Genomic DNA, 22,769 nt, shown 5'->3' on the forward strand with positions numbered 1-22,769 from the left:
AAGTCCTGTGTTGCAAACTTCAGATATTTCTTAAAAATAAGCGCAAATCTAAAACGTTTTGAGTTTACGCACTCCAGTGTAAATTAATACATTTCTCGACTGATGAAAATGCCCACGCTTTCTTAAATAATTTATCCAGTTTAGCACACATAATTCCTCAGACTAACCTGTTGTATACATAAGAGGCGTAATTAAAAATTGAAATGATGTGCTTTATAGGAAACGTAAATGACATGATATTGGCGGTTCCGAATTATTGTCTTTGCATTTGGCTCTGGTTGTCGCTTCCGCTAAGCTTAATGAAAATTACCATAGAATACAGCGACTACGCCATGTGATGGCTTCGCGGCAGTCTTCACATTCGATGACGTCATACCCCCAGCAGTTCGCTGTTCCATTTGCAGTTTGTATTTTTGGTGGTTTCGGCGAGATAGCCTTGGCGGCCGTCACCACCAAAAATACAAGGATGTCAAATAGATCAGCAAATACAAAGATGGTTTAAGGATCAGCTGCAGGATAGAATAGCTAATAAAGGAATGGCATGGCCAAATTATAGACGGTTTAGTTTTTCTTCATGAAACAGAACACCCTAAACATGACTAGTTTAGCCAAATGATAAACGGTCTAGTTGCCCATGTCGAGTTAGAACATGAAATTGTGAAATGGACTATGGGTGGTGACGGCCGCCCATAGGGAAATGTATGGTAAACGGTTAATCCGACGTCTAAAAATCCGATTTTAATAAGAGATTTTCGCTTTTTCGCAGCCCTTTAATCAGAAATGGATTTGGGTAATGCTGATACAAGGGAAACGGAAGTTTTTGTAATAACTATAAATCGCCAAGGCATAACTCAACTAAGCCATTCCAGTTTTTTGTACGTGTGTTAGATCTACTTCTAGCGTTTTTCGTGGCTTGATAATACAAAAGAACGCTAGAAGAGCTACCTTGAGGCAGCAGGAGATTGAAATGGCGTGCTTGGACATTTAATATTATTGCGGTACATTAAAGTGATGATTGCGAACGAATCAGCGTTGATAATCGGCTCAAAACTGAACCCTTTCTTCTGTGACGTTGAGTGATACAAATTGTTCCCTTAAGGAGCGACGCACAACCGATGATATGTCTACAGTTTCTGCCGGAGTTCGCTTGATCTTGCCTTTCCTGACAAGATCCTTCCAGGAGTTCGAGAAGAAAAGTTGCAGCTCAAAGACTTTTGAATTTTTTCAAACAAACTATCACTTGAACGAGGGATTTCCTCATGTTTTTACCGCGTATTTAACCCTTTCAGAGTGCAACAGCTCGGTAAAAATAATTTCCATCTCCGTTGACAACGGCTTCTCTCCTTAAAGGAGGTATATTTTCAAACGTCGTAATTTGTTTGTTGAATACGTTAACAAGCATGAAAGCAGGCAGTACTTGTATAAATACAACTGAAAAGACTGAAATGAGTTATTTCCTAGTGGTTCCTGGCTAATTTTGTAATATTTCGAGACCATTACGCGATGACGATATTACAATGGACCTTACGCAAGGAGAGAAGTTTTTTTTTTGGACCAAAGTGGCAAGGTACTCTGCAGTTACTCCAAACTTTGCCCTGACACGACGAGTTCCGTAATCGTGATGTGCTATGCAAAGTCAGAAACGCCTAGAAATGTTAAGTCAGCATCGCCATATAGCTGACGTGTGTAGTGAAGGACAGTGAAGGACCAGATTAGTCTCGTACCCAGGTCCCACCGCGTTATTATAACCGACTATGCCCGGAAGGGTGGACGGGAGCCGGCCCAGTGGAAAAAAAAAAAGGAGCTGTCTGTTTTGTTTAATAAATAGGTGTTGCCTCTCGTTGACAGATTTATTCGATGACAAGAATCGTGATTGACGTTAATTCAATAGATTGATTAAAAAGCGTGAGATTATTATGTTTTAAGTCAGTTTTTCAGCATAATCGAAGTGAGAAAGAAGTTATTTTGTTATCGTTTTTCTGTCTCTAAATCCGCTTACCTGGAGAATCTGCTAACCCGTAAAGTGAGACTGTTGTAACGAACCGCCGCAGAAGTAAGTTTATATTGAAGTTTTTTAATTTAGTTACAAGATAAAGACTTGATTTGCGTTTGTTCTAATTGCGAATTATAAATGTATTTCTTTTAGATCGAATAATTATTAAAGCTTGGCTTAATATTATACGGTTTGTGGTGGTCATTTGATCTAACCAGTTCCAAGTAAGGAAACATGTCCGGTCCTACCCCTCCCACGGCTCTGTTATCTTTTCGCGGTCCTTCGGTCATGACTTCGAGATTATCCTAGCCTGCAGAGCAGAGCAGGCGTAATTTTGGCCAGCGAGTGCTAAGTAATTTCATAGCGAATATTATGGTCGCCATCTTTGATTTTAATGGCAGCCACCCGCCCGCCCGGCCGCCGCCCGCCCGGAAAGATACCCCACCTATGGAAACCGTAACCCCCTGAAATCTCAGACATGCGTAGATTACATTACTTTGTAACACTGCCTGATAAAAGGAACGCGGGCTCATGCCGAGGGTTGTTTACATCAAAGTTGCAGATTTGTGTTAATTAATTGCCGGCCGACTCGCTGACGAGAACTCCTGATGGCTCGTAAAAGACCTCACGGCAGCCAGTTTTCTAGTAAAAATCAGCCACCAGCCAAAAAGAAGCAGAGAAAACAAGAAGATTATTTTGAAAAAGTTTAAAAAAAAAAGCGTTGCGGTGCAAGTTTGCAACTTTTTAAGTGAAGAAAAATTCGATCGACTCAAGAGAGAGTGCAAGAGTTTGAGGTCTGAAAAAGCCAGTCTAAAAGGAAGAGTCAAAACCTTACGACGCAGTATAGGTAAGTGATATTATTTCAGGAGGGAATGGAAATGTAAGGACTTGCAAATGTCTAAGAATAATACTGCAGATTGCCTGAGCCACGAACTACGGTGAATGATTTTCATTCCCATTCTGAATTTTCGGCGGTTGCAACTTACGCGATCGCTAATAACACTACTTTAAGAGGATTTTAATCATAAACCGACAATACTCCCACCGAACAGAAGCCGAAAAAAAAAAAACTTCTCGAAAATAAAGACAAAGTAGACGATATGGCTTCATGGTCAGTATTTTCAGGCTTTTTCTTGCTTAACTGTTTGGAGCGGCGATTAACGCAAGGGAGGTAGTACGCGCACTCAAAAGCGAAAAAATAAAACTGCGGACTAGATTCCCTCTAAAGGTTCGTACCTAAGAAAATAAATGCACAGGCAAGTTAATTTTTTCGGTCAGCAGATCATGAGAACGCGTATCTTCGAGTGTCACACAGTATCGAGAGTTTTACGGGTGAAGTTTTGAGGCTTGTGTTAGAAGTTTTTATCAACGTGAACAAAATTATCTGCGTACGGACCACCGTGGAAACACAATAGTTTCAATTATTCAACCTTGCAATTGTGATAACAATGTTTTTGCCAAATTTAAACTACACATTCTAAATATACCTGGTCGATAAGATTTCTGGTAGGACATTTTAACTTTGTATTCTGTTTCAATACTCTATCATGTGAAATCAGTTACATTTAACTAATTTTTATTGTGTCACCTTTTCATAATTTCAGCATTTGTAAAAGGAAGGAACATCCAATTGAAAGAGGACGTGTTGAGGCTTCAAACTCAACTTAAAAAGTGTCAAAAAAATCTGACGTCTACTGAAAAAAAGGAAAAACAAGTCAGACACAAGCTAAGGGGGACAAGATCTGCTTCTTCAAAGCTAAAACAGAAATTACAGGGCAACATTTGCTCATGGTCACAATGGACACAACCAAAGGACCTTGATGTTTATGGCTTGTGTCAGATACATGCAACATGCATCTTTGTTATCATATCATGTTATCAAAAGACACCTGTAGCATTACATCTGATTTTCAATATTTTGTTCAATTGTAGCCCCCCAACAAACTTCATTGTCTCTCCAACTACACTTTCTGACTGGAATGTTCTTTTGGGTGAAGCTGACAAACTAATTTTACGCAAGCGCTTTTCAAATTCCAAGTATGATTTTCATCTCTGGAGTGATGACTCCCAAAAAGGAGGAGAGGAAGAGGAGAGGAGAGGCACGTAGTGGGTGTTCACACCTGGTGTCCCCTAGAGAGCAAGTCACGAGCTTATGTCCTTGCAAACAGCCTAACAGCAAGCGGGTCTGGAAAACACCAGTCTGATGTAGATTACCATGTTGTAAAAAATGAATATGATATTACCAATGTTTCAGGGTTGGTTGGGGACGATGCCTCTACCCAAAAGGGAAAAGTAAATGGTCTTTTAGCTAACAATGCCTGAATTTTTGGAAAAGAGATGTTTTTTGTAGGATGCTACCCACATGTACTAAACATTATGCTGAGAAGAATGTGCCAGGCTGGGTTTGGGGCCAAGGGTGACATGAGCAACCCCCATGTTTTACAATTACTCTATAAAATATCTTGGCTCCATGATGAGCGTCCAAGCCAATACAAAGTTATGTATGTTTCTCTTGGTATTCTAGGTAAAGAGCCACCCCTTCCCCAGACATTCATAGACACAAGGTGGACATATTATCATGAAACTCTCCAGTGGTATCTTAAGTATGGAAAAGCTTGTTTACAGCTTGCTGAGTGTCTCCTTGAAAGATTGCCAAAATCAGATTGCCACCAGACTATTTGCCTTGGCAAGATGTCATTAAGCTGAGCTCCAGTCTTATGATTCAAGTTGAAATCAAGTCTTTGTTTGAATTCCTCTATAAGTTTATCATCCCATCTCTGAATACATCCCATGCTAGTGATGCAGAACTTGGATTCTCCAGTGGTTACCTAGCAAGGTTATGGCCAGCAACTGTTCTGAAGCACCATGAAACTTTAAGTAAAATGTTGATGTCTCCTGCAGAATATTTTCCTTTAACATCACAACAGGTGAAGATGTCATTGAAGGACCCAGCAGCTATCAACCACTTTCACAAACAAGTGCAGAGGCCAATGTTACAAGAAGCAATCAAAGTAATCAAAGATCATGGAGCAGAGTGGTTAACTTTTCCCAAGTTGTTTGGAATGGGAGCTGATCAGAGATACCAAAGTCCTTTCTGGTATTCAGTTTTAAAGCTTCTTGAAATTCCAGTCAGATCTGAGAATCAACAAGAAAAGTCAGTGAACAATCTCTTTCATGTACATGGACAGAACATTCTAACATTGCTGTCTAAGGATAGAGTTGGATTGATTAAATGGGCCACTCTTTGGAAATTGGTGGAACCACAATTGCTCAGTGAGATCAAAGAAATTGCTTCATCACCACACAGCTCACTCATAAGTAAAGAAGCCACTCCAAACCTGTTTGAGTTCTATGCCAAGCACATTTTCAGTCTTCCAATTAACAATGTTCTTGCTGAAAGACAGTTCAATCTTTCTCAACTGTATCTTAATGATAACATGTCAGAGTTGTCAAAACAGGCCTCAATCACACTTGTTGAAAATATTCTGCATAGTGGAAAAACCAACACCAGGACCACAGAAGCAGCGCGTGAAGTTCACGAAGAAAGAATGAAAGATTATACCCAAATGCTCACCACAGATGTTTTGCAAGAGGCAAGAAAGAACCTAAACAAGATTAGAGAAAACTGCACACATGGGCCACTTACTGCAAAGGATGTTTACCCTAGAGCTTGGGTAGAGAAGAAAGTAAACAATAACTTACCAGAAACAATTCAGTCACTAAAAGCAGATGGTCACAAACTTAAACTTCAATGGAAGGCTTCTGCCGAGGGAACATCTGCACTGGAGGGACAGAGGTCATTCAACCCAACAGTAATTGAGGGAGTTACCTGTACACCTGACGGACAAGTTCCAAGACTCATGCAGCTAGTGGCACTAAAGGTGTGGAACTATGGGGAGGAGCTACCAATTTATGATCTACCAAGAGAATGCCAGTTGTGTCTACAAAATCTTCCAAATGTCTTCCAGCCTCCAACTACTCATCTTTCCACATCCCACATGTCTGAACATGTTATGCCGTTGCCTGCACATGAAGAATAGATTAGTCATGAGGGGTGGCTCAGTAATTTTTAAATGTTTTAGATTTGTACATATAAGAATTGATTTCACTGACTACACTGCATGAAATAAATATATCTCAGCATGTATGCATTTTTACACACAGAGACGCATCTAATAATTGATTAATGTTTCAACACAACATGTTAGAATTAACCTGGTAAAAGCACGTTGTATATGCCATGTTAGTAAAGTGAACATAGCTTAATATCTTAGTATATGTACATGTAGCATGTTAGCTTTTTGGTTTACAATATTGCAACTGGTTTTACAGGGTAAAAGTGAAGTGCGTGGTGCCAAAGTTGAGACATGCATGTACAATCATGTTGTATTGGATCTTGAATTAAATGAATCAAATATTACATTAAAAATGAACAGTAGGTATACGAAGCTGTAATGTATCTGATTTTAAATTGTTATGTACGACTGTTACTAAGCTTTGTAGAATATTGAACAAACACTGAATTGCTGTCACTAAATTTCAGCAGTTTAAGAACATAATAACTGTAATATTTAAGTACATGTAGATTATATCACTATACTGTTGCACATGTATAACTTAACATATGACACTAGCAGTATGTAACTTTGAATGTGATCAGAACATGACTTATGTATGAGTGTTCTTGTACAATAAGCATAACGTTTTGCACAGGAAGGGCAAATCAAAGTGATGCAGCCAATGTTATGTTGCACATAGTTAGTGTACAATAATTAACAGTAATAAATTAGAGTGGAACACTGGATCTGTTAAAAATGTGCCAAGTTTATTATCCTGTCTTTCCTTATTCTGTGTAAAAGATAAGTAATACCATTCTGACCCTTAATTAATCCTCTCTCCCCTTTAAACGTTTTTCTTCTACTATTAAATATATCTACATCAATGGAATTTTTCTCACATATACCTGAACTGGTCATTACAAGTTGCCTGTCAGGCAACTTGTAATGACCAGTTCAACAACCAAACTTTACCTGGACCTATACTAATTATTGAATATGCAGTGTGGTCGAAAAAGAATCAGTGTATCGGTCAATCCTCTACATTCAAAGTGCCCAAAAGAAATGAGCATTAATTTGACAATCGACACCAGTCAAACATCATCTCCGTAATCCGTAGTAAGTACCAACGAGTACCCGAGAAGTGATTGATATATTTTTCTTGGTTCCTGTTGACGATTAAACCGGAGTTCACTCTCGATCTCGAGTGGGCGATATTGAAAGTAGGCTAATTGACCCTTTATCACCAACACACCCAAGATAGGGGTCAAGATAACTTAATTTATATTCTTACCTCGTTCATTGTGCGCTTGCTGTACTTTCGAGCTGCTCTGAGTACATTTCATCAGTCGATATATTTCACTCCTCCATGGTATCTTGAGCGCGCGTCAAAAAAATGTGAATAACTTTCAAACGAACAACGATGGACTCCAAAACTCAGTTTCCCTTGAAAACACGATGCCCACTCCAAAACTTGTCCGTTTTGAAATTCCAAATAATAAACACCACGCGCAATGAACGACAAAACAGTACGAAAAATTAGAATTTCTACCACTTAGTCGATGAAAAGGAAAAAAATAAAACGGTAGAATCTTCAACTTCGTCGCAGTCTTCCCGGTATATGTGTTAAACTACCTGAGACTTCGTGTTTTGACAAGATATTCAACGATAAAGTTTCAACAGATTTAAGGAGAGAAGTAAACACAGGAGAGGGCCTATTCTGCGCCTGTCTGAAATTTTCCTTAACTCACGTGCATACGCTGTTCTGTGAGGCCTTTAAGGCTGGGGAGAGAAAAAATCTCTACCAAGAGGGCTGTCGACGGTCAAAAATAAGGAGAAGGGTGGGGGTAGGGGAGTGAAGATTACTTTTCTCCCCTCCCCCGCCCCCCACCCCCACTGTTCACTCTAACTGCAAATCAGAAATGACCGGTTGAATAAACGATCGCGAGCTTTTAGCGTTAGCTCGCACTAACAAGATGCCTGCACTGCAGGCTAGACTATCACAGGTAACCCAAATTAATTCACAATATGCAAGTGTATGTCAGGAGCCCATTCTCTTGTGCATGTGTATATATACATAAAAACGTAACGACTGGTGGATTTTAAATCGGAATTTCAAAAATGTTAAAAGTTTATTCATATGATAACGACTTGGATTTACTAAAGAGAGAAGTAAACTTCTCTGATTATGTTTTCTGGTAATTTGGGTTACTTTTGTGATCCTATCGTTCCAAAAACTTATCTTCCCATACAGTGAAAAGGAGAATACATAACCAATGTAAAAGCACTTGATTTGAGAAATTTCCTCAGAAACTTCAAATATCTAATAAATCCCATAAATCTCGAGGTTACGTAATACCCTTACTCCAACACAGGTGTCCAAACTCGTGAAACATCAAGCGTCCTCTTGTACATCCTTAGTCCAAAGTACATAATCGCCTCACATGTCAATCGATGCCTCATTCATTCTTCGCACGTGAACAGATTAAATTGACCAATCAGAAACGTGAAAATAGCTTTTCATTGAATACGTCACCCCTAGGGATCAAAACAAACGTGGAGTAAATACATAGTAGTCGCGTGTTCGGACTTTGGTATCTTAGTGAGCGGGCTGAGAATTTGTACGTGAGCGCCATTTGGAGTGAAAATCAATTTGTAATGGATAATCTGTTGGACGATGTGGTACAGGAGGATACCTACAAGATCCACAACGATTTCTCCAATTTTTTGGATTTAACAAACCGACCGAACATACCGCTTATCGAGGAATACTTTAGCCACCCTAAGGCGCGTCGCGTGCGTGAAAGTAAAACTATCTTGAGTCCAAGTTTGTCTGAATTTAATAAAGGCATCAGGAACGGTCGATATTTATCAAGTGAATATCACAATGAAAGAAGAATACAGAATGCTTTATGGAGAGATTGGTGGCGTCAAACTCGTGCTCCCTTCCACGCTATTTTGAAAGAAATCCCGAAGGGCGAGGACATCATTGATATACGAGGCAAAGATATTGGCGATTTTCCGACGGAATATACTATTTCAGCGTTAAGACCTCATGAAATTCCTGTGGTAGGAACATACGTTCATAAGGACATCATTCCTGGATTCGCTTATAGAGTTCGCCGAAACGGAACAAGCGATTACTTGTTCGACGGCGAGGCACTAGTGTTACGAACCATCGGAAAAGGTTATGGTAAAAGGCTGACCTTTCACAGTGATGCTGTTGAAAACGATAATTTCTTCTGGTCGGACAGTAACCCAGATGAAGGCTTTGCCTTCTCAATCCAGGTAATTTTTGAAGGTGATAAATTCGACGTTTTGGATTGCCACCGCCGAAGAGTGGCAGAAACTCAGTTGATCACCGTTGGTGATAAACAAGAAATCAAGGAAGTTTCGCTTCGAAAACGCGAGATTAACATGTTCATTTCGGTGAAAATGAAATGTTCTCTCAAATTTGCATCGCTTGACCATGTGCCGGAACATCTCCGTGGTCAAGTGGTCGATCTACTAACCTCTGGACGCGCCTTAAGCCAGAAAACCTTGTCCGGCTGGAAAGCAAAAACGGTGGAAATTAGAAATGTGCACATTCCTGATTTGGGGTCTTGTTGCTTTCGTTCTTCCGCTTAAATATTTTAAGGATATTTTGATTCGCAAGAGCGAATATCTGGTTAGAAACCGCGACGAGTGATTACATAATATCTACTCAGTAAACCATATTCGCATAGTTTATGCATTAGTTAAGCGAAGTTCCCGCCAAAAAATGGTTAGTGATATCAAAGATTTGCAACGAGGTTAAACTTATTTGAGCAGCAAGGTAGAATTTAGCAAAACTACCAGTTTCAAAAAATTATTGCCCCTCAGTGTCTTGAACGGTTTGTCACTGGGAACCATTTATGTAATCCAAGCTATACCTCTCAAAAAAAACAATTAGTAGCTAAACAAAAGTTTTGAAGAAGTAACCATGGTTACTGTAACTGAAAGTTTTATCTGTTTGCACAGAGTACATATTTGTACAGTATTTAATCCTGATTGTCACCAATTTCCAAATCATTGGCATGGTTATGAATAATTTTGACTTAGAATTCTAAGTTTAAGAGTGGTAGGAAATCAAGCATGGTATTCATGCATATTATTTTTGGCTTACATTTAGTTATATATTTCATTGTTTTGCATAGCAAGGGGACAGTATTTTTCTTTGAATATGTCATCAAAAAGCAGAGTTCGTTATATTTAACTATTTAATATCTAAGGAAGTATTGTGGTTATTTAAGACTGAATCCACTTTTAAAAATGAAATAGCCATTTTAAACAAATTATTTTGTAAATTCTATTTATTTGCAAGATTTTCCTATGGTGGCTGATGTTAGTTTTTTATACCACATTTTGTGGGCATTGTGGTCTCATAGAAACTTCCAATACCCATGAAGTCTTTAAGCTCCCAGTAAAAGCTTTTTTTTCTTAAGTTAAGGATATTAGAGTTACCTTCTCCTAAACTTGGAATATTCCCTCAAAGCCACTGATGAGAAATATAACAATGAGAAGAATTTCTATTTTCTTGTGGTAATTAAATTAATTTAAACTGTAGATCATATTGTAAGAAGAGTTGTATAAGTTATTTGTATTATTGAAAGAATAAATTATTTCTTGAGTGCATCCTTTTCTGATTGTTCAATTTTGAAGGAGTGGGTACACACAATGGTTGATGGAGAATTATTGTCTGAAGAAGAAATATAATTTGTCTTAAAGCATATTGTGGGTCACTTTTAAATCTGTGCTATTAGCTAAAGCTAAGGGCAAAGAGGGATACAATACTTAAAAGACTAGCTGAAAATTACAACTTGGTTTTGATTTTATTGTTGCACGAGTGTGTGATTAAATCTCATGTGTTGAAATAGTGATAAGGCATGGCTTGTTGGCAACAGACCAGAGAAAATTCCTTTCATGACAGGAACTTGAATATTTGAGGCAATTAAAAAGAATTATAATGGGGCTAGAATAGAAAATGCACTGAAATGCCATTTTTGATGAAATCAGATTTTTTTTTTGCCTTTGCTGCCCACTACTGTCAAGAGCCAAGTTGAGTGATCCCATTGCATGGTATTGACACAGGCTGGTAAGTTAGGCTTGTCCTCTGTACTAAGAAGTGGCAAACGGTCCAACTTGTTGGGTTAAAATGAAATTACATACCTCAATATCTCTCGTCACTGCCACTGTCTCTGTTTTCTTCATCTGCCCCTGTTATGATCTCCCCTGGGACAAAAATATGTTCTCCCCCTCAAAACATTTATTTGCATATTCTGAAAAAGTAGGTTATGTTGTTACAAGTGGGGTGTAATAACATAATCATGAGATGGCAGCAGTTCATCACACCAATTAACACAAAATCAAGATCTTCTAATATCGTGCTGTATCAAACACTGTGGGAACAAATGTTTATGCTAGGAAGCGTTGAAACATCTCTGCAGCTCTTAACTTTTTTCTTCTTTATTAAATTCCTCATGCATTTTACAACTTTTACATTGGTTAAATTACTTTTGCGATACTGACATTTATTTCACAACTACAATTCTAACGATTATATATTTACAAGATTAAAAATTTACGCGCGCTGCTCATTTTAGTTAAGAATTTATTTATAGTTCACAATACTGACACAACCTCACTAACGGTATTATGAATCATTCACTCTTTCCACTCGGAAACGTAATTTTTTTTAAAAGCGAAGAAACTAGTAAAATAACAAAAAAAACAAAACAAAAACAAAAACAAAAAAAAAGTTGCCATCAAAAAGCACCTACAGCTGTACTACAGTCTCACCTGTATTGAGCAGCGGATGATTACTTAACACAGGTTGACCTTTTCACACAGGCTTCGCTGAATAGAGGTAAACGCCATTTTATGCTATAATTGACCACTACTAATATTAATTTCGGGAAATAAACATGGATTAAATTTTACTTGAAAGATAATTCTTAGCTTTATTTGAGTGGTTCCGCTTTTAGTGATCGTTCTTTACAGGTGAAAACAATCCAAACAGGCCGTTACAGTAATCAAAGGAACAACATTTTGGGACTTTGAAAACCTACCGCTATAAAAGGTGACCACTTAATATATGTTCGACTTTACTTTTTTTCTGCACTATCAATAATACAGTTCTATCGACGCAAATATATGCTACCAGCCCTAAAAGAATTGATGGTACTTCAGTTCCGACACCAAAAAGTTAAGCTGCGCACCTAAAAGTGCTGAAAAAATCTGTAATGCATTTGTAATGCACAGTCTTCTAAGATTTTCCCATTGTTATAATTTTTAAGAGTTAGGATTGTTTACTTAATTAAAGTAGTTGAAAGTTAGTCATTTACTGATCATTTTTGATATCGTGAACTAATTTATTTTTTTGTTATCTTCTTTCACTTTTCTTGGCATATCAGCATTTACTGCTAGGGGACTAATTAGCTTCATCAACCCGAGTTGAAATTAAGTTACCTATAATTCAACTATCATACACTGAAAGAATTCCGATTTTCTGATCGGTTGCTTTGTACCACGTGATACTGGGTTGTGACGAAAGAACCTCCTTGAGGTCGTTATCGTGATGAAATAGCCGTGGTGTAAATTCACCACCCCACTGTCATTACACCATTTATAAATACCAAGAAAGCAACTGCTTAGGGAATATCTGTTTTGAAGGTGTTTTTGCGTGTTGTATTGTGGTTTCAATCCAGTGTTTCTTTGTGCAGTTACAATTTAAGTAATAAAAATGTTAACGCACTCATTGCTTGTGAATTTTGGGGATTTATCTGTTCTCGTTCACACACAATGAACTCGAAATTTTCAGTACAGCACTCGGCAAAGCTTGTATTGAAATTTCTCGTTCATTGTTAATGAACTCGTGCAGGTAAATCCCCATAATTCACTCGCTGAGTGCGTTAACCTGTAATTAATTACCTACTTTACATACTTACTATGTAGCCATAAATTCAGTGCAAATTTCCACCGTTATACTAGGTTATTTTGGTCGATCCTTGAGTTCTAAATGATACTAATATTGTCACTGCTAACATGCTGCAATTTTCGCCCATTTAAATCAAATAAAAATGAACAACTAATCTGTTTCTTCTGTTTTCTTTTACTTTGGTTACTTGATGGCTCTGGATGTTTTAATAATATCTCCCATTTTCAGTATTGGCAAAAGTGATGGGAGAGGGGTGGGTGGGGCACTCAAGTCCTTGCGTTATCCTATTTCTAGTGCAGAATTTGCTGTTGACCTCCTTCTCGGGAGCAAAAATCAAACTCGTTCGGATCAGTGTCGATTATTTAGAGCCGCCGATCCAGAATTCCGTTGTAGAGGTAAGCGAGGACGAGCAACGGAAAGCTGAGTTAACATGACCATATTCACCAAAGTTGTCTTCATCCACTATTCCCCCTGGCCTCCCGTCAAAATCACACTCTGCTGGCTGCCACCAACTGTCGATATGGTAACCAAAACTTGGACCGTAAGGAGAGTAAGCCGTACAATTTCTGCACATGTTTCCACGGATGTTAACAAACTCGTACAACGCACAACGAGCATTTATATCAGGCACAGCGAAAAAGTCGTTTTCAGCGAATGACGCGCGAATGTAATCACGAAAGTTGATTTTATCGGTCAAGAAATTACATGTGGCACGCCAGTGAGAGGAAACATCCCGGATGGACTGCATACAGGACTTTGAAAGGCGGTAACTGTTCCATTCAGGCGTGTCTTCGTTGGTTGGAACGTTGTGCAGATAGAATGCTTTTCCATTGAAGAGGTTCTTGTTTTGCAAAGAGTGGGACTGGATCAGAGTCCATGCAAAACCTGGCTCTGAATGAAAGTCGCAATAAACTGGGAGGGAGTTGTTGAATTGGTCCACGATGTTGAAAATTCCATTTGAAGATGTTTTGTTAAGAATCATGATTTCTTGGCATGATCGCGGAGGTAGAGGGTATTGACATCTGTGTCCTGTGAAGACTCGGGGACAATCGCACTCAAATCTTCTTTTGTTCACGTGACATATGTTACGACACGTGCCTCCATTTTGGCAGGGGGTGGAGTCACAGCAATGACTTTGGCAAGTTGGATCAGAGCAAGCTTGTTGGGGAACTCCCTACAAAATAAATTGACGTTGAATTACGTGTTTCATTTTACCGGCTCGAACTAGAAAGGTAGCTGAAATTCGATATAGTTGCCTATAGATAGCTAAAGACATAAAACTCGCTGTAAGGATAAAAGGAGTAGACTCGGTATTTCCACATAACACTTAGTTCGTCTCCAGTGTAAAGTTGCGATATTAGGGCAAATAGTTACTTTGAGAATTGCAAATTTGTAATCTTGCAACATTCTTCTACGATGTTGAAAGCACCATTGCTGTTTCTTTTAAGACCCCGTTTTCCATGGATTAGGCACGCTCGTGACATTTTCCTAATTATATTCGTCCGTTGCTAGCAACGCCTCATTCTCTCGGTCTCTAGTTTGTATTACTGTTACTCAATAATTCATGATGTTTTCACTTTCCTCTCATGGGAGGCTTTTAAAATAACCATCAAAAATTGATTAGCAAATCAGCTAACTTAGATAACCTAAGTTCGGCCGCGGTTTTCGAGAAAAGCCATTCTTTAAAATAACATTGCTTTCCCTCTTTTCTGATATTTGATATAAAAGTGCTTGAGTAAAAACACAGTCGTAACCGTCGGCGATACTTCAAAGATGAGACTAGCCTAGGGCAATTATGAGAAAAAAAACATTCTCATTCCTACGTGGTAACGCTATTTCTTTTTTTTAGTAAATCCTTTTATGACTTAGTGTAAAAAAGCATGATGTTATGTTGATGTTATTAGAACAAAGAAATTTCCTCACATTTTTGTCGTAATAATTTCTCACTGGCTCGTAATAATTGATCCCTTCCTTTTCATTAGGTGCTTCTGCTGCCAGTTTACTGTTAGCATCGTTCAGCTCACAATTTTGTGTTGTGTTCACCCACTTGAAGTTAAACGAGAGACACTGACAATTCGCCGCGCAAATGTGTAAACATTGCTGCCAGCTCGCGATGCTCAATCTTTCAAAGACATAACCATCAAGAGACGAGTTGTATCTTAAGTCGGTGGCCAGGGAAAAAGACACCTTTTCACATATTCCGTTAGTACACTGACTGCTCGAGGTATGAATAACGAAGATCAGTGCAAAGATGAACTGCCCAGTAACGGGGTGCCTGAAATAATCCATTAAGGCGTGCACCTTTCAGAGTTTTGCTAAGCTTGCTCAAACGAGTTCAGATGGCAGAAGTTCTCCTTTCATCAGTCACCTACTGAAATGTTGCGGCGCTTAATTGGAGAATACGCCTTTATACAGAAATTTGCCACTAGGTTTGTTTTATGGGAGCAACTTCAGAATACCCCGCAACTCATTTACATGTCATTGAATAAGAATAGCGTCTATTGTGTTATGCCTCGATCTTCAAAGCCTCCCGACACATGTAAATGAGTTGCGGGGTATTCTGAAGTTTAGCCGTTTTATGTTTGCCTTTACGCTGCTAGAGGCATTTTTATAATGACAATGATCTCTAAATTGGATGTCAAGTGGAGATGAAAGAAACGTACGTCTTTCTCTATTGTAATACAGGGCTTTTACTCTACCGTCTTTCTCGAACTGTTTACATAAAATTATATTCTCAAGAAGTAGAAACACTGTTACGTAACTGTAACTCAAATCACTCCTCAAAAGTCTTAGTTACTTTTGCTAATTTTTGTTTGATAACTCTTTTTCTGAGACCGCGTTATTATATATTTTTTCTCTTGGTTTTGATCGGCCACCCCCACTCTATTAAATACATATCCAGAAAAGAATAGCTTCACCTGAATCGAAAAATCCAAGCCCACTACTACATCAAAACTGCTATTTCACAGTGGGAGGTAACTATAAAATTTATGCATGTTTTCTACTTTTTTTGACGAACGGATTCCAAAAACAATTTGTGAGATCAGTCCATTCAGAAAACTCACCAACTGTGATTAGGGGCCATGAAATACAAAACCTTGTGTCACGGGGATCGGACTCAAGCGGGTCAGATCATCAACTAATAGTAAGTGACGAAAACAAACATGGAAAGATGAAAAGACAAATATGCGAAGTATAAAAAAAAAGCAGAATAAAAGAAGCAAAAACAACAGAAACAGCACATTTCAGTTGTTTTCCACTTGAAATCATTTTGACGTCCCCTCTTGTCAGACAACGTCGTCAAATGTGGACTGCATGGGATTAGTCTGAATATTCAAACCGGAAAGAATGTGATAGATAAGGATTGGAAAGTGGACAAAGCTTTGGAGAATGCCAAAAAACCTAAGAGGATGAGATTTGATCGATGCATAATAAAAAAGGGTGAAACCTCTATGAGAACGAAATAAACAAATTAAGAAGTCAGATCATTAACTCAATGAATAAAAAATAGTAGACATCTGTCGATCGATCAATCAATCAATGGCCTGTGTCCGGCCCCCCACCCTCCAATAGAAGAAAATCGATTCTCTTTTGGTGGCAGACAGATCCTTTTGCACCTTGTGAAAGAAAATGAAACGATGGAAATCTGACATTCTCGATCATAATAAAATGCCTGTGCACATGATTTTGTTATAAACTCTCTGTTCTTTTGAAGTTGAGCTGGACGCGGAAAACGCAGGTAGGCGTATCACTCTAGATCTTTTTTGGACGTAAATCTCTGGAGTGGGAACTGATTCACGCCTCTCGTTTAAGCGCGTTTGCATTTTCATCGAGCATTCACTGTTTTATTTTAGTACGTGATACATTCCAACGAGGGATTATCATTCTCTTATATACATTATCATTCTCTATATACATACACCTGACCCGAATTATGCAAATATATCACAAATAACCAATCGATTGTTATTTAGTAATCTCGCACCAGTCTCCTCAAGCTCTGGGGCCTTGTAGAAGGCACTGGGGATGAAAGTGACACAAAACTGTTGGAGAGGGCACTTATCTATGTTGAGGAGAGCTCTTTCTTTGATGTCTAAGAAGGTTTGTTTGTTCATAAAACTATATATCACATTGATTTATCCCAAGTACTTTTACTCTTTTCACAAGGGTTGAAGGTCCCGCAATATTTTGAAATATAACTTTTGATCGAGAGGTTTTCAGCGCTAGCACAATGCAATGCAATGTGTTCATCAGTCAAAAGTATGTTATGTAAGTGGTGTTTCTTATAATTGAAGTTTTAGGGTAATCATAAATAGCAAGCATGAATATAAACTGTTATAAAAAAACTCCTCTCCATGAAAACTTTTCCATCGTGGGAAAATGTAGCACTCTCTAGGAGTTACATATTTATTATATAGTAATAAAAACAATAATGAAATACCAAGTGAACTTTCGTGCGAAAAGCATGATATCTTCACACGTGAACTGCTTGTTAACTTCACAAGTGAAAAGATCACTTTTGCTTTGGTTACATTCAAAAATCGCGCTTATCATTGTATATCATGTATATAATTGTTTTATATTTCCTTGGTGTTACACAATAAATAGTATATTACATGGCCGCCGGGAGATGCGAAATTCCTCCTCTCCTGTTGAGAAGAACTTTACTCATGCGCTTTGCTTACTTGTGAAATATTTTTCAACACTCGAAGAGAAATCTCGTAGCTCTGTGCAGTCATGTTATATCCTCTATTTACTAATTGATTGCAGTAAATAACAATTTTGAACCTTGGGTCTGCTGTAGGTGGGGAGGAAAGAGGTGTGCCCTGGTTTTGTCTATACATCTGTACATCTTTAAATTGCAGCAAAAAAAAAATAAAAGAGCAATTCCAAACACCCATAATTACTGGAAGTTGCTGACTCATATCTAATCAGTGACTGAAAAATACCAAAATTAATGAACAACAAGATGATTCATAAATTATAAAGTTTTACAGTTGAATTCAGTGTTCTGAGGAAGGGTTTTAAGTAAAATTGGCTCAGTCATTAATTTAAATTGAAACAGTCATGGCTTCTAACTTAGTAATTACTCAACTGATTTTCCCAATAAACACAAATTGATATACAGTAAATGGTTTGAACCTGGTGGTAAAGTGATAGTGTAGTTTGATTGTCCAGGTGAGTGTAGTCCTGAGAAGGACTGTTGTCGGTTGCTCCGACTGCCACGCGTCCTACATCGGTGAGACTGGCAGAAACCTCGCAACTAGACTGACTGAACACAAACGAGTGACGAGGAAAGGGGATGTCAAAAATCACATTGCTGAACATCACTGACTTACGAACCACACTATTGACTGGGACTCTGCGCAATGCCTAACCTACAGCACCAACTACTTTCAATGACTGACCCTGGAAAGCTGGTTTACTAACTTGGAACAGACTCCCCTCAACAGGTGTCAGCCACTACCGGCACCGTACAAATGACTCATCCATGACATTAACATTACAAACGAACCGAACAGAACAACCTAACTTCACTAACGGATCCAAACCGACCAATCACGACTGACCTTCACCACTTGAGTCTTACAGCCAATAACATCACGGCAAAACTGACCAATCAGTGTACACAAACCGGACTAAGTACATTTGACTGTCAACAACCTTTCACTTGACTCTGATGATGACTTCTGCTCAGGTTGTTGAAACATCAGTCACCACTACCGACAACAGTCTTTCTCAGGACTACACTCACCCGAACGATCAAACTACACTATCACATATTGATATATAGTGGAGTTGTCTAGCCTGAAACCTCATCTGTTAGCACCTGCAACAAAAATTGCATGAATGAACCTTTTTTTTTCTGAAATGGTTTTGCCTCAAAGGTTAACTGCCAATACATACCCTAGCCTGTTAAGTAAAAGTCAATTTTTGTGCACTATGGTCAGTTTAATCCACAAATTTGTCTGAGGTAGCATAGAGGAATCATGATCCATTTCCTATACAATTTTTAAGAGGAAGTTATGTGAAATGTTTACCTTAAACAGTATTTCACACATCACCTCACATGTCACTTCAAACATCACTTCACACTCCACTTCACACATCACTTCACATGTCACTTCACACATCACTTTACCTCATCTCATGCATCAGATATTATTTTTGGTCTTAATCATGTTTCTGTTACAAACCCTTAATTGCCCTCTGAGTCAATATACCCCTTATTGATATCACTTCATTTTGCAAAAGATTTATGTCTTTTAAATTATGAAATTGATGGTGAAAACCCTGTGCATGGAAATGTAAAGAAAAACCATTTGAGAGTTTAGCATATTGTTGTACCTGGATCTCGCATTCTTCTCATATTGCTTATATTTTACCCAACAATTTGACCTTGTGCAAGAACTTGATGCTTTGACTTCTTTTTCTGGAGTAAGCTGACTCAGAATGAACTATTATTGGAATGAGGTTACCGGATACTGTCTCAAAGTGTTATTTTTTTGTCTGTGATTTTTTTAATAAAACTTCCTCCTCTTGTAGGTTGGTGAACAGTGTAAACTTTTGGCCATTTTTGACTTTGATCATACCCTTGTGGATGGCAACACAGACACATGGATAACAAAAATGCTTCCTTCAACCATGCAGATTATCCGAGAACATCAACAGAATGGTTGGTGTTGGACTAATATCATGGACAAGGTCTTTGGAATTCTCCATGAAGGAAATATAAGCAAGGATGACTATGTGAGGTGTTTTGAATCTCTACAATTCACAGAAGGAATGAAGGATGTTTGTCACTTTCTGCAGAGCCAAAAAATACCAACAATAATTATATCTGACTCAAACAGTTACTTTATTGATCACTTACTGGAGCGTGACTCTCTGCAAAATGCTTTCTGTGGCACTTATACAAATCCAGCAGTGTGGTGCAGCAATGGACGTTTAAATGTCAAGCATCATCATGAACATGACTGTAACCAATGTCCACAGAATCTCTGCAAACGGAAGGTTGTTAACAAGCATCTGGCTGAGCAAAATCTAAGTTATGAGCATATTGTTTATATTGGAGATGGGCACGGAGATCTCTGTCCCTGTCTGGCATTGAAGAAAGGAGATTACATTCTGGCAAGAAAAGGATATAAACTTTTAAAATGTTTGCAAGGTGAAAACCAGTCAGAAGCTAAAGCAGAAGTTGTTCCATGGGAAAATGGCTTTGATGTTTTGAAAATGTTTCAAAAGTTATGTGAAACTTAAATGTTATTTTTGCAATTTCAATTTTTTAAAACTTAATCACTTTGTCCCATTTTCTACCCTTGTACTTTTTATAATAAGCCTCTCCACTTTTGATAGGCCAAATGTTTTTCATTCATGAATTAATATGCAAGTCTCATAGAATAATAGATAAGGTAGGGAATTCCTGAGTTGTATTTAATTGTGTTCAAATTATGTATGTGTAAATCTTATCTTTTTGGCAAGTTGATTGAGCTCAAAACTTTGAGAATCTTAATGTCAGCTTTTGTGCTACCAGCTAAAAACAACTCTTCTGACTTATTTATAGGTGTTCCTAATACCTAAGGAAGCACCAATGTGATCAATATAACTTTGTTTAATCAAATATTCATTTTAATATTTTAAGGCACTATATAGCTTATTGTACATGTTTTGCTTCAATTTTATCCTTGGTTCAAAATTTCTTTTCTTTTGTTTTTGGGTATTGTAATGTATGATAATGAGTTTGAAACAAAGGAAAATAAAATTTGAACCAAGGATGAAATTGAACCACAACATATACATCTAATTCATAAAAAAACAAAATTGAACACAAATTACCCATCATCTACCCTAGGCCTCATGAATATTTGCCCTGGATTAATTCTGAGTTAATTATTATTTATATTAAGATGGATCTGATTTTATTTCTTATTTTTAATCATGTGACATGCTATTGTGTGTCCAAATGGAGAGCTGCTATTTGGGATTTAACATTAACATTAGTTAACATTATTCCATTTTCTTGAACCTTACAATTAAAGGGTTCTATTTTTAATTACCACTGAAAATTGTGAATTTTTATTCAGTTACTATGGAACAATTCTACAAGAAGAATTATCTTTATCTTCTTTTTTGAGCGACCACTGATGTCTCCCAAAAACATCAAATAATTACTGAGTCAGTAATTATTTGATGTTTTTAATCTGTTTCTTAACCATAAGTGACTGAGACAATTTCTCTCTGAAATCAAGCTGACAACGGATGACAATAAAGAAAAATATAAATTTGGGGATCATCTGTTGATTCAAATTTATACCAAATTCTTAGAACTTACATCATGAAAATTGTATGGCAAACAATAAAGAGAACTACTAATGAGATATTATGAGTTAAAGGTTAAATCCAAATCCAGTTGATAACCTCAGGGTAATTTTTCTTAATGTCAACTTTGTTTAAAAGCAATCTGACTTAATCTCCCTGCTCCTATAAGTACTGAGAGGTCCTGCTGAGAAGTTTGTATATCTATTTAATAATATTCTATTTTTAGTTATTCAAGAATTAGAGAGAAAAAGGGAGACCAAATTCATATTGACATTGAAAGGGCTTTTAAGTACAACCAATATTTGCAGGAGAACAAAATTTTTTTCTTCTAGAACTTTCCTTAAGTAAAGAAATTGAGAAGGAAATTGCTGAATAATTAGGGGCAAAACATCAGGACATTGTTGTCATGTCTATCGGGATCAGTGAAAGAAAATGCTATTGGGTGGTGTTAAACTGTGGTTTTTAATTAGATCAGTGTTCATTTGTTCTGTTGTGTCTTGAATAATGATAATCTTTGAAAGAAAACAGTGAAGCGGATTTTACTACTGTGGGAAAACAGAGCAGTATTGTTTGAATGTTTGCAAAGCTCCTGGGATACCTGTGAAGGGAAATTGTGTGTCTCTATGCTAGCAAAACACGCACTCTGTAATAAATATAATAACATTTCGTCAGTTGTCACTTAGGTGGTTTGCTTTAGCAGGATTGGTATTTACTCTGGAAGGATGTAAGACTGTCATCTTCCTAGTATAAGTTTATAATGCTAATACCAATTAATGTGCAGCTGTGATTTTGACAGCAGAGATCATTCCATATGCCAAAAATACTTCACATTTTGTCTTTCATTTGGCAGTGGGTTATCTTTCTTACATGAACATCTATTAAATATTTGAACAAAATGACAACAGTGACCAGCGGCTTATGAAAAATATGCAGTTGTTCTTTGAATTGTATTGTTTTGTTTTGGTTGTTTTGTGTTAAAGAAAAAAAAAAGACGGACAAATGAGATCTCACTTCGGGACTTTGAACTTCAATCCGTTATTTAACGCCCGTTGCCTTATTGTGCGGCTAATGGCATAATACATTAAAGCCTTTGATATGGAAATTTAAGGCTGCAAGCCAAATAATGAAAGTCGAACAATTAAAAAGTTACTGCTTATGATGCAGATCGCTTCACAACGGTTAATTTCAAATTCTATATTAGTGTAAAAAGGGCGATTTCATCGATAAAACTCCAAATTTAGCTGTTATACTTGACCGTTGGTCGGATTAGAGATGTTCATGATTGCGGAAGAATTAAAATTTGTCCTCTTTTCAGAGGGAGTGTGAAAAGCTTGCCAGGGTGCGGAGAATTTTTAAGCTTGATCAATACGAGATTATTCCGTTACATCGTGTAAATTATTCCTTTGAAACTTTAGAAACTACCAATACGGATTTTAAGTTTAAATTT

The 22,769-nt window shown here is 37.5% G+C and overlaps 2 protein-coding genes and 1 long non-coding RNA gene across 5 annotated transcripts; 2 read left to right on the forward strand and 1 right to left on the reverse strand.

The window, feature by feature from the left end:
* Nucleotides 1–3,331: 3,331 nt before the first annotated feature.
* Nucleotides 3,332–7,815, reverse strand: LOC131774796 (uncharacterized). Of its 2 annotated transcripts, none has more exons than XR_009339424.2 (3): nucleotides 7,343–7,815; nucleotides 5,696–6,016; nucleotides 3,332–5,128 (listed from the first exon to the last, which is right to left on the reverse strand). It is a non-coding gene; the product is annotated as an uncharacterized lncRNA (long non-coding RNA). The 2 variants fall into 2 exon arrangements; XR_009339423.2 differs by having other exon boundaries at nucleotides 3,333–5,128; nucleotides 5,823–6,016; nucleotides 7,343–7,808.
* An 809-nt stretch (nucleotides 7,816–8,624) lies between these two features.
* On the forward strand, nucleotides 8,625–10,694 carry LOC131774800 (uncharacterized). The gene has a single exon (XM_059090881.2). The coding sequence runs from the start codon at nucleotides 8,707–8,709 to the stop codon at nucleotides 9,673–9,675; it is 969 nt and encodes a 322-aa protein (XP_058946864.1). The 5' UTR covers nucleotides 8,625–8,706; the 3' UTR covers nucleotides 9,676–10,694.
* A 6,345-nt stretch (nucleotides 10,695–17,039) lies between these two features.
* Nucleotides 17,040–22,101, forward strand: LOC131774843 (pyridoxal phosphate phosphatase PHOSPHO2). 2 transcript variants are annotated; one of them, XM_059090923.2, is made up of 2 exons: nucleotides 17,040–17,104; nucleotides 19,550–22,098. In XM_059090923.2, the coding sequence occupies exons 1-2, from the start codon at nucleotides 17,069–17,071 to the stop codon at nucleotides 20,261–20,263; spliced, it is 750 nt and encodes a 249-aa protein (XP_058946906.2). In that variant the 5' UTR covers nucleotides 17,040–17,068; the 3' UTR covers nucleotides 20,264–22,098. The 2 variants fall into 2 exon arrangements, with proteins under 2 accessions (XP_058946906.2, XP_058946907.1); XM_059090924.2 differs by lacking the exon at nucleotides 17,040–17,104 and adding an exon at nucleotides 17,159–17,272 and having other exon boundaries at nucleotides 19,550–22,101.
* The last annotated feature ends 668 nt before the right edge of the window (nucleotides 22,102–22,769 follow it).

This window comes from Pocillopora verrucosa, chromosome 10 (assembly GCF_036669915.1).
Source record: "Pocillopora verrucosa isolate sample1 chromosome 10, ASM3666991v2, whole genome shotgun sequence".
Lineage (NCBI taxonomy): Eukaryota > Metazoa > Cnidaria > Anthozoa > Scleractinia > Pocilloporidae > Pocillopora > Pocillopora verrucosa.

Bases quoted from the DNA above. Each gene is read 5' to 3' on its own strand.
- LOC131774843 (XM_059090923.2), top strand. From the start codon at position 17,069: ATGTTGAGGAGAGCTCTTTCTTTGATGTCTAAGAAG. The intron at 17,105-19,549 runs GTTTGTTTGTTC...CTCCTCTTGTAG, and splicing joins TTTCTTTGATGTCTAAGAAG to GTTGGTGAACAGTGTAAACT.
- LOC131774800 (XM_059090881.2), top strand. From the start codon at position 8,707: ATGGATAATCTGTTGGACGATGTGGTACAGGAGGATACCTACAAGATC.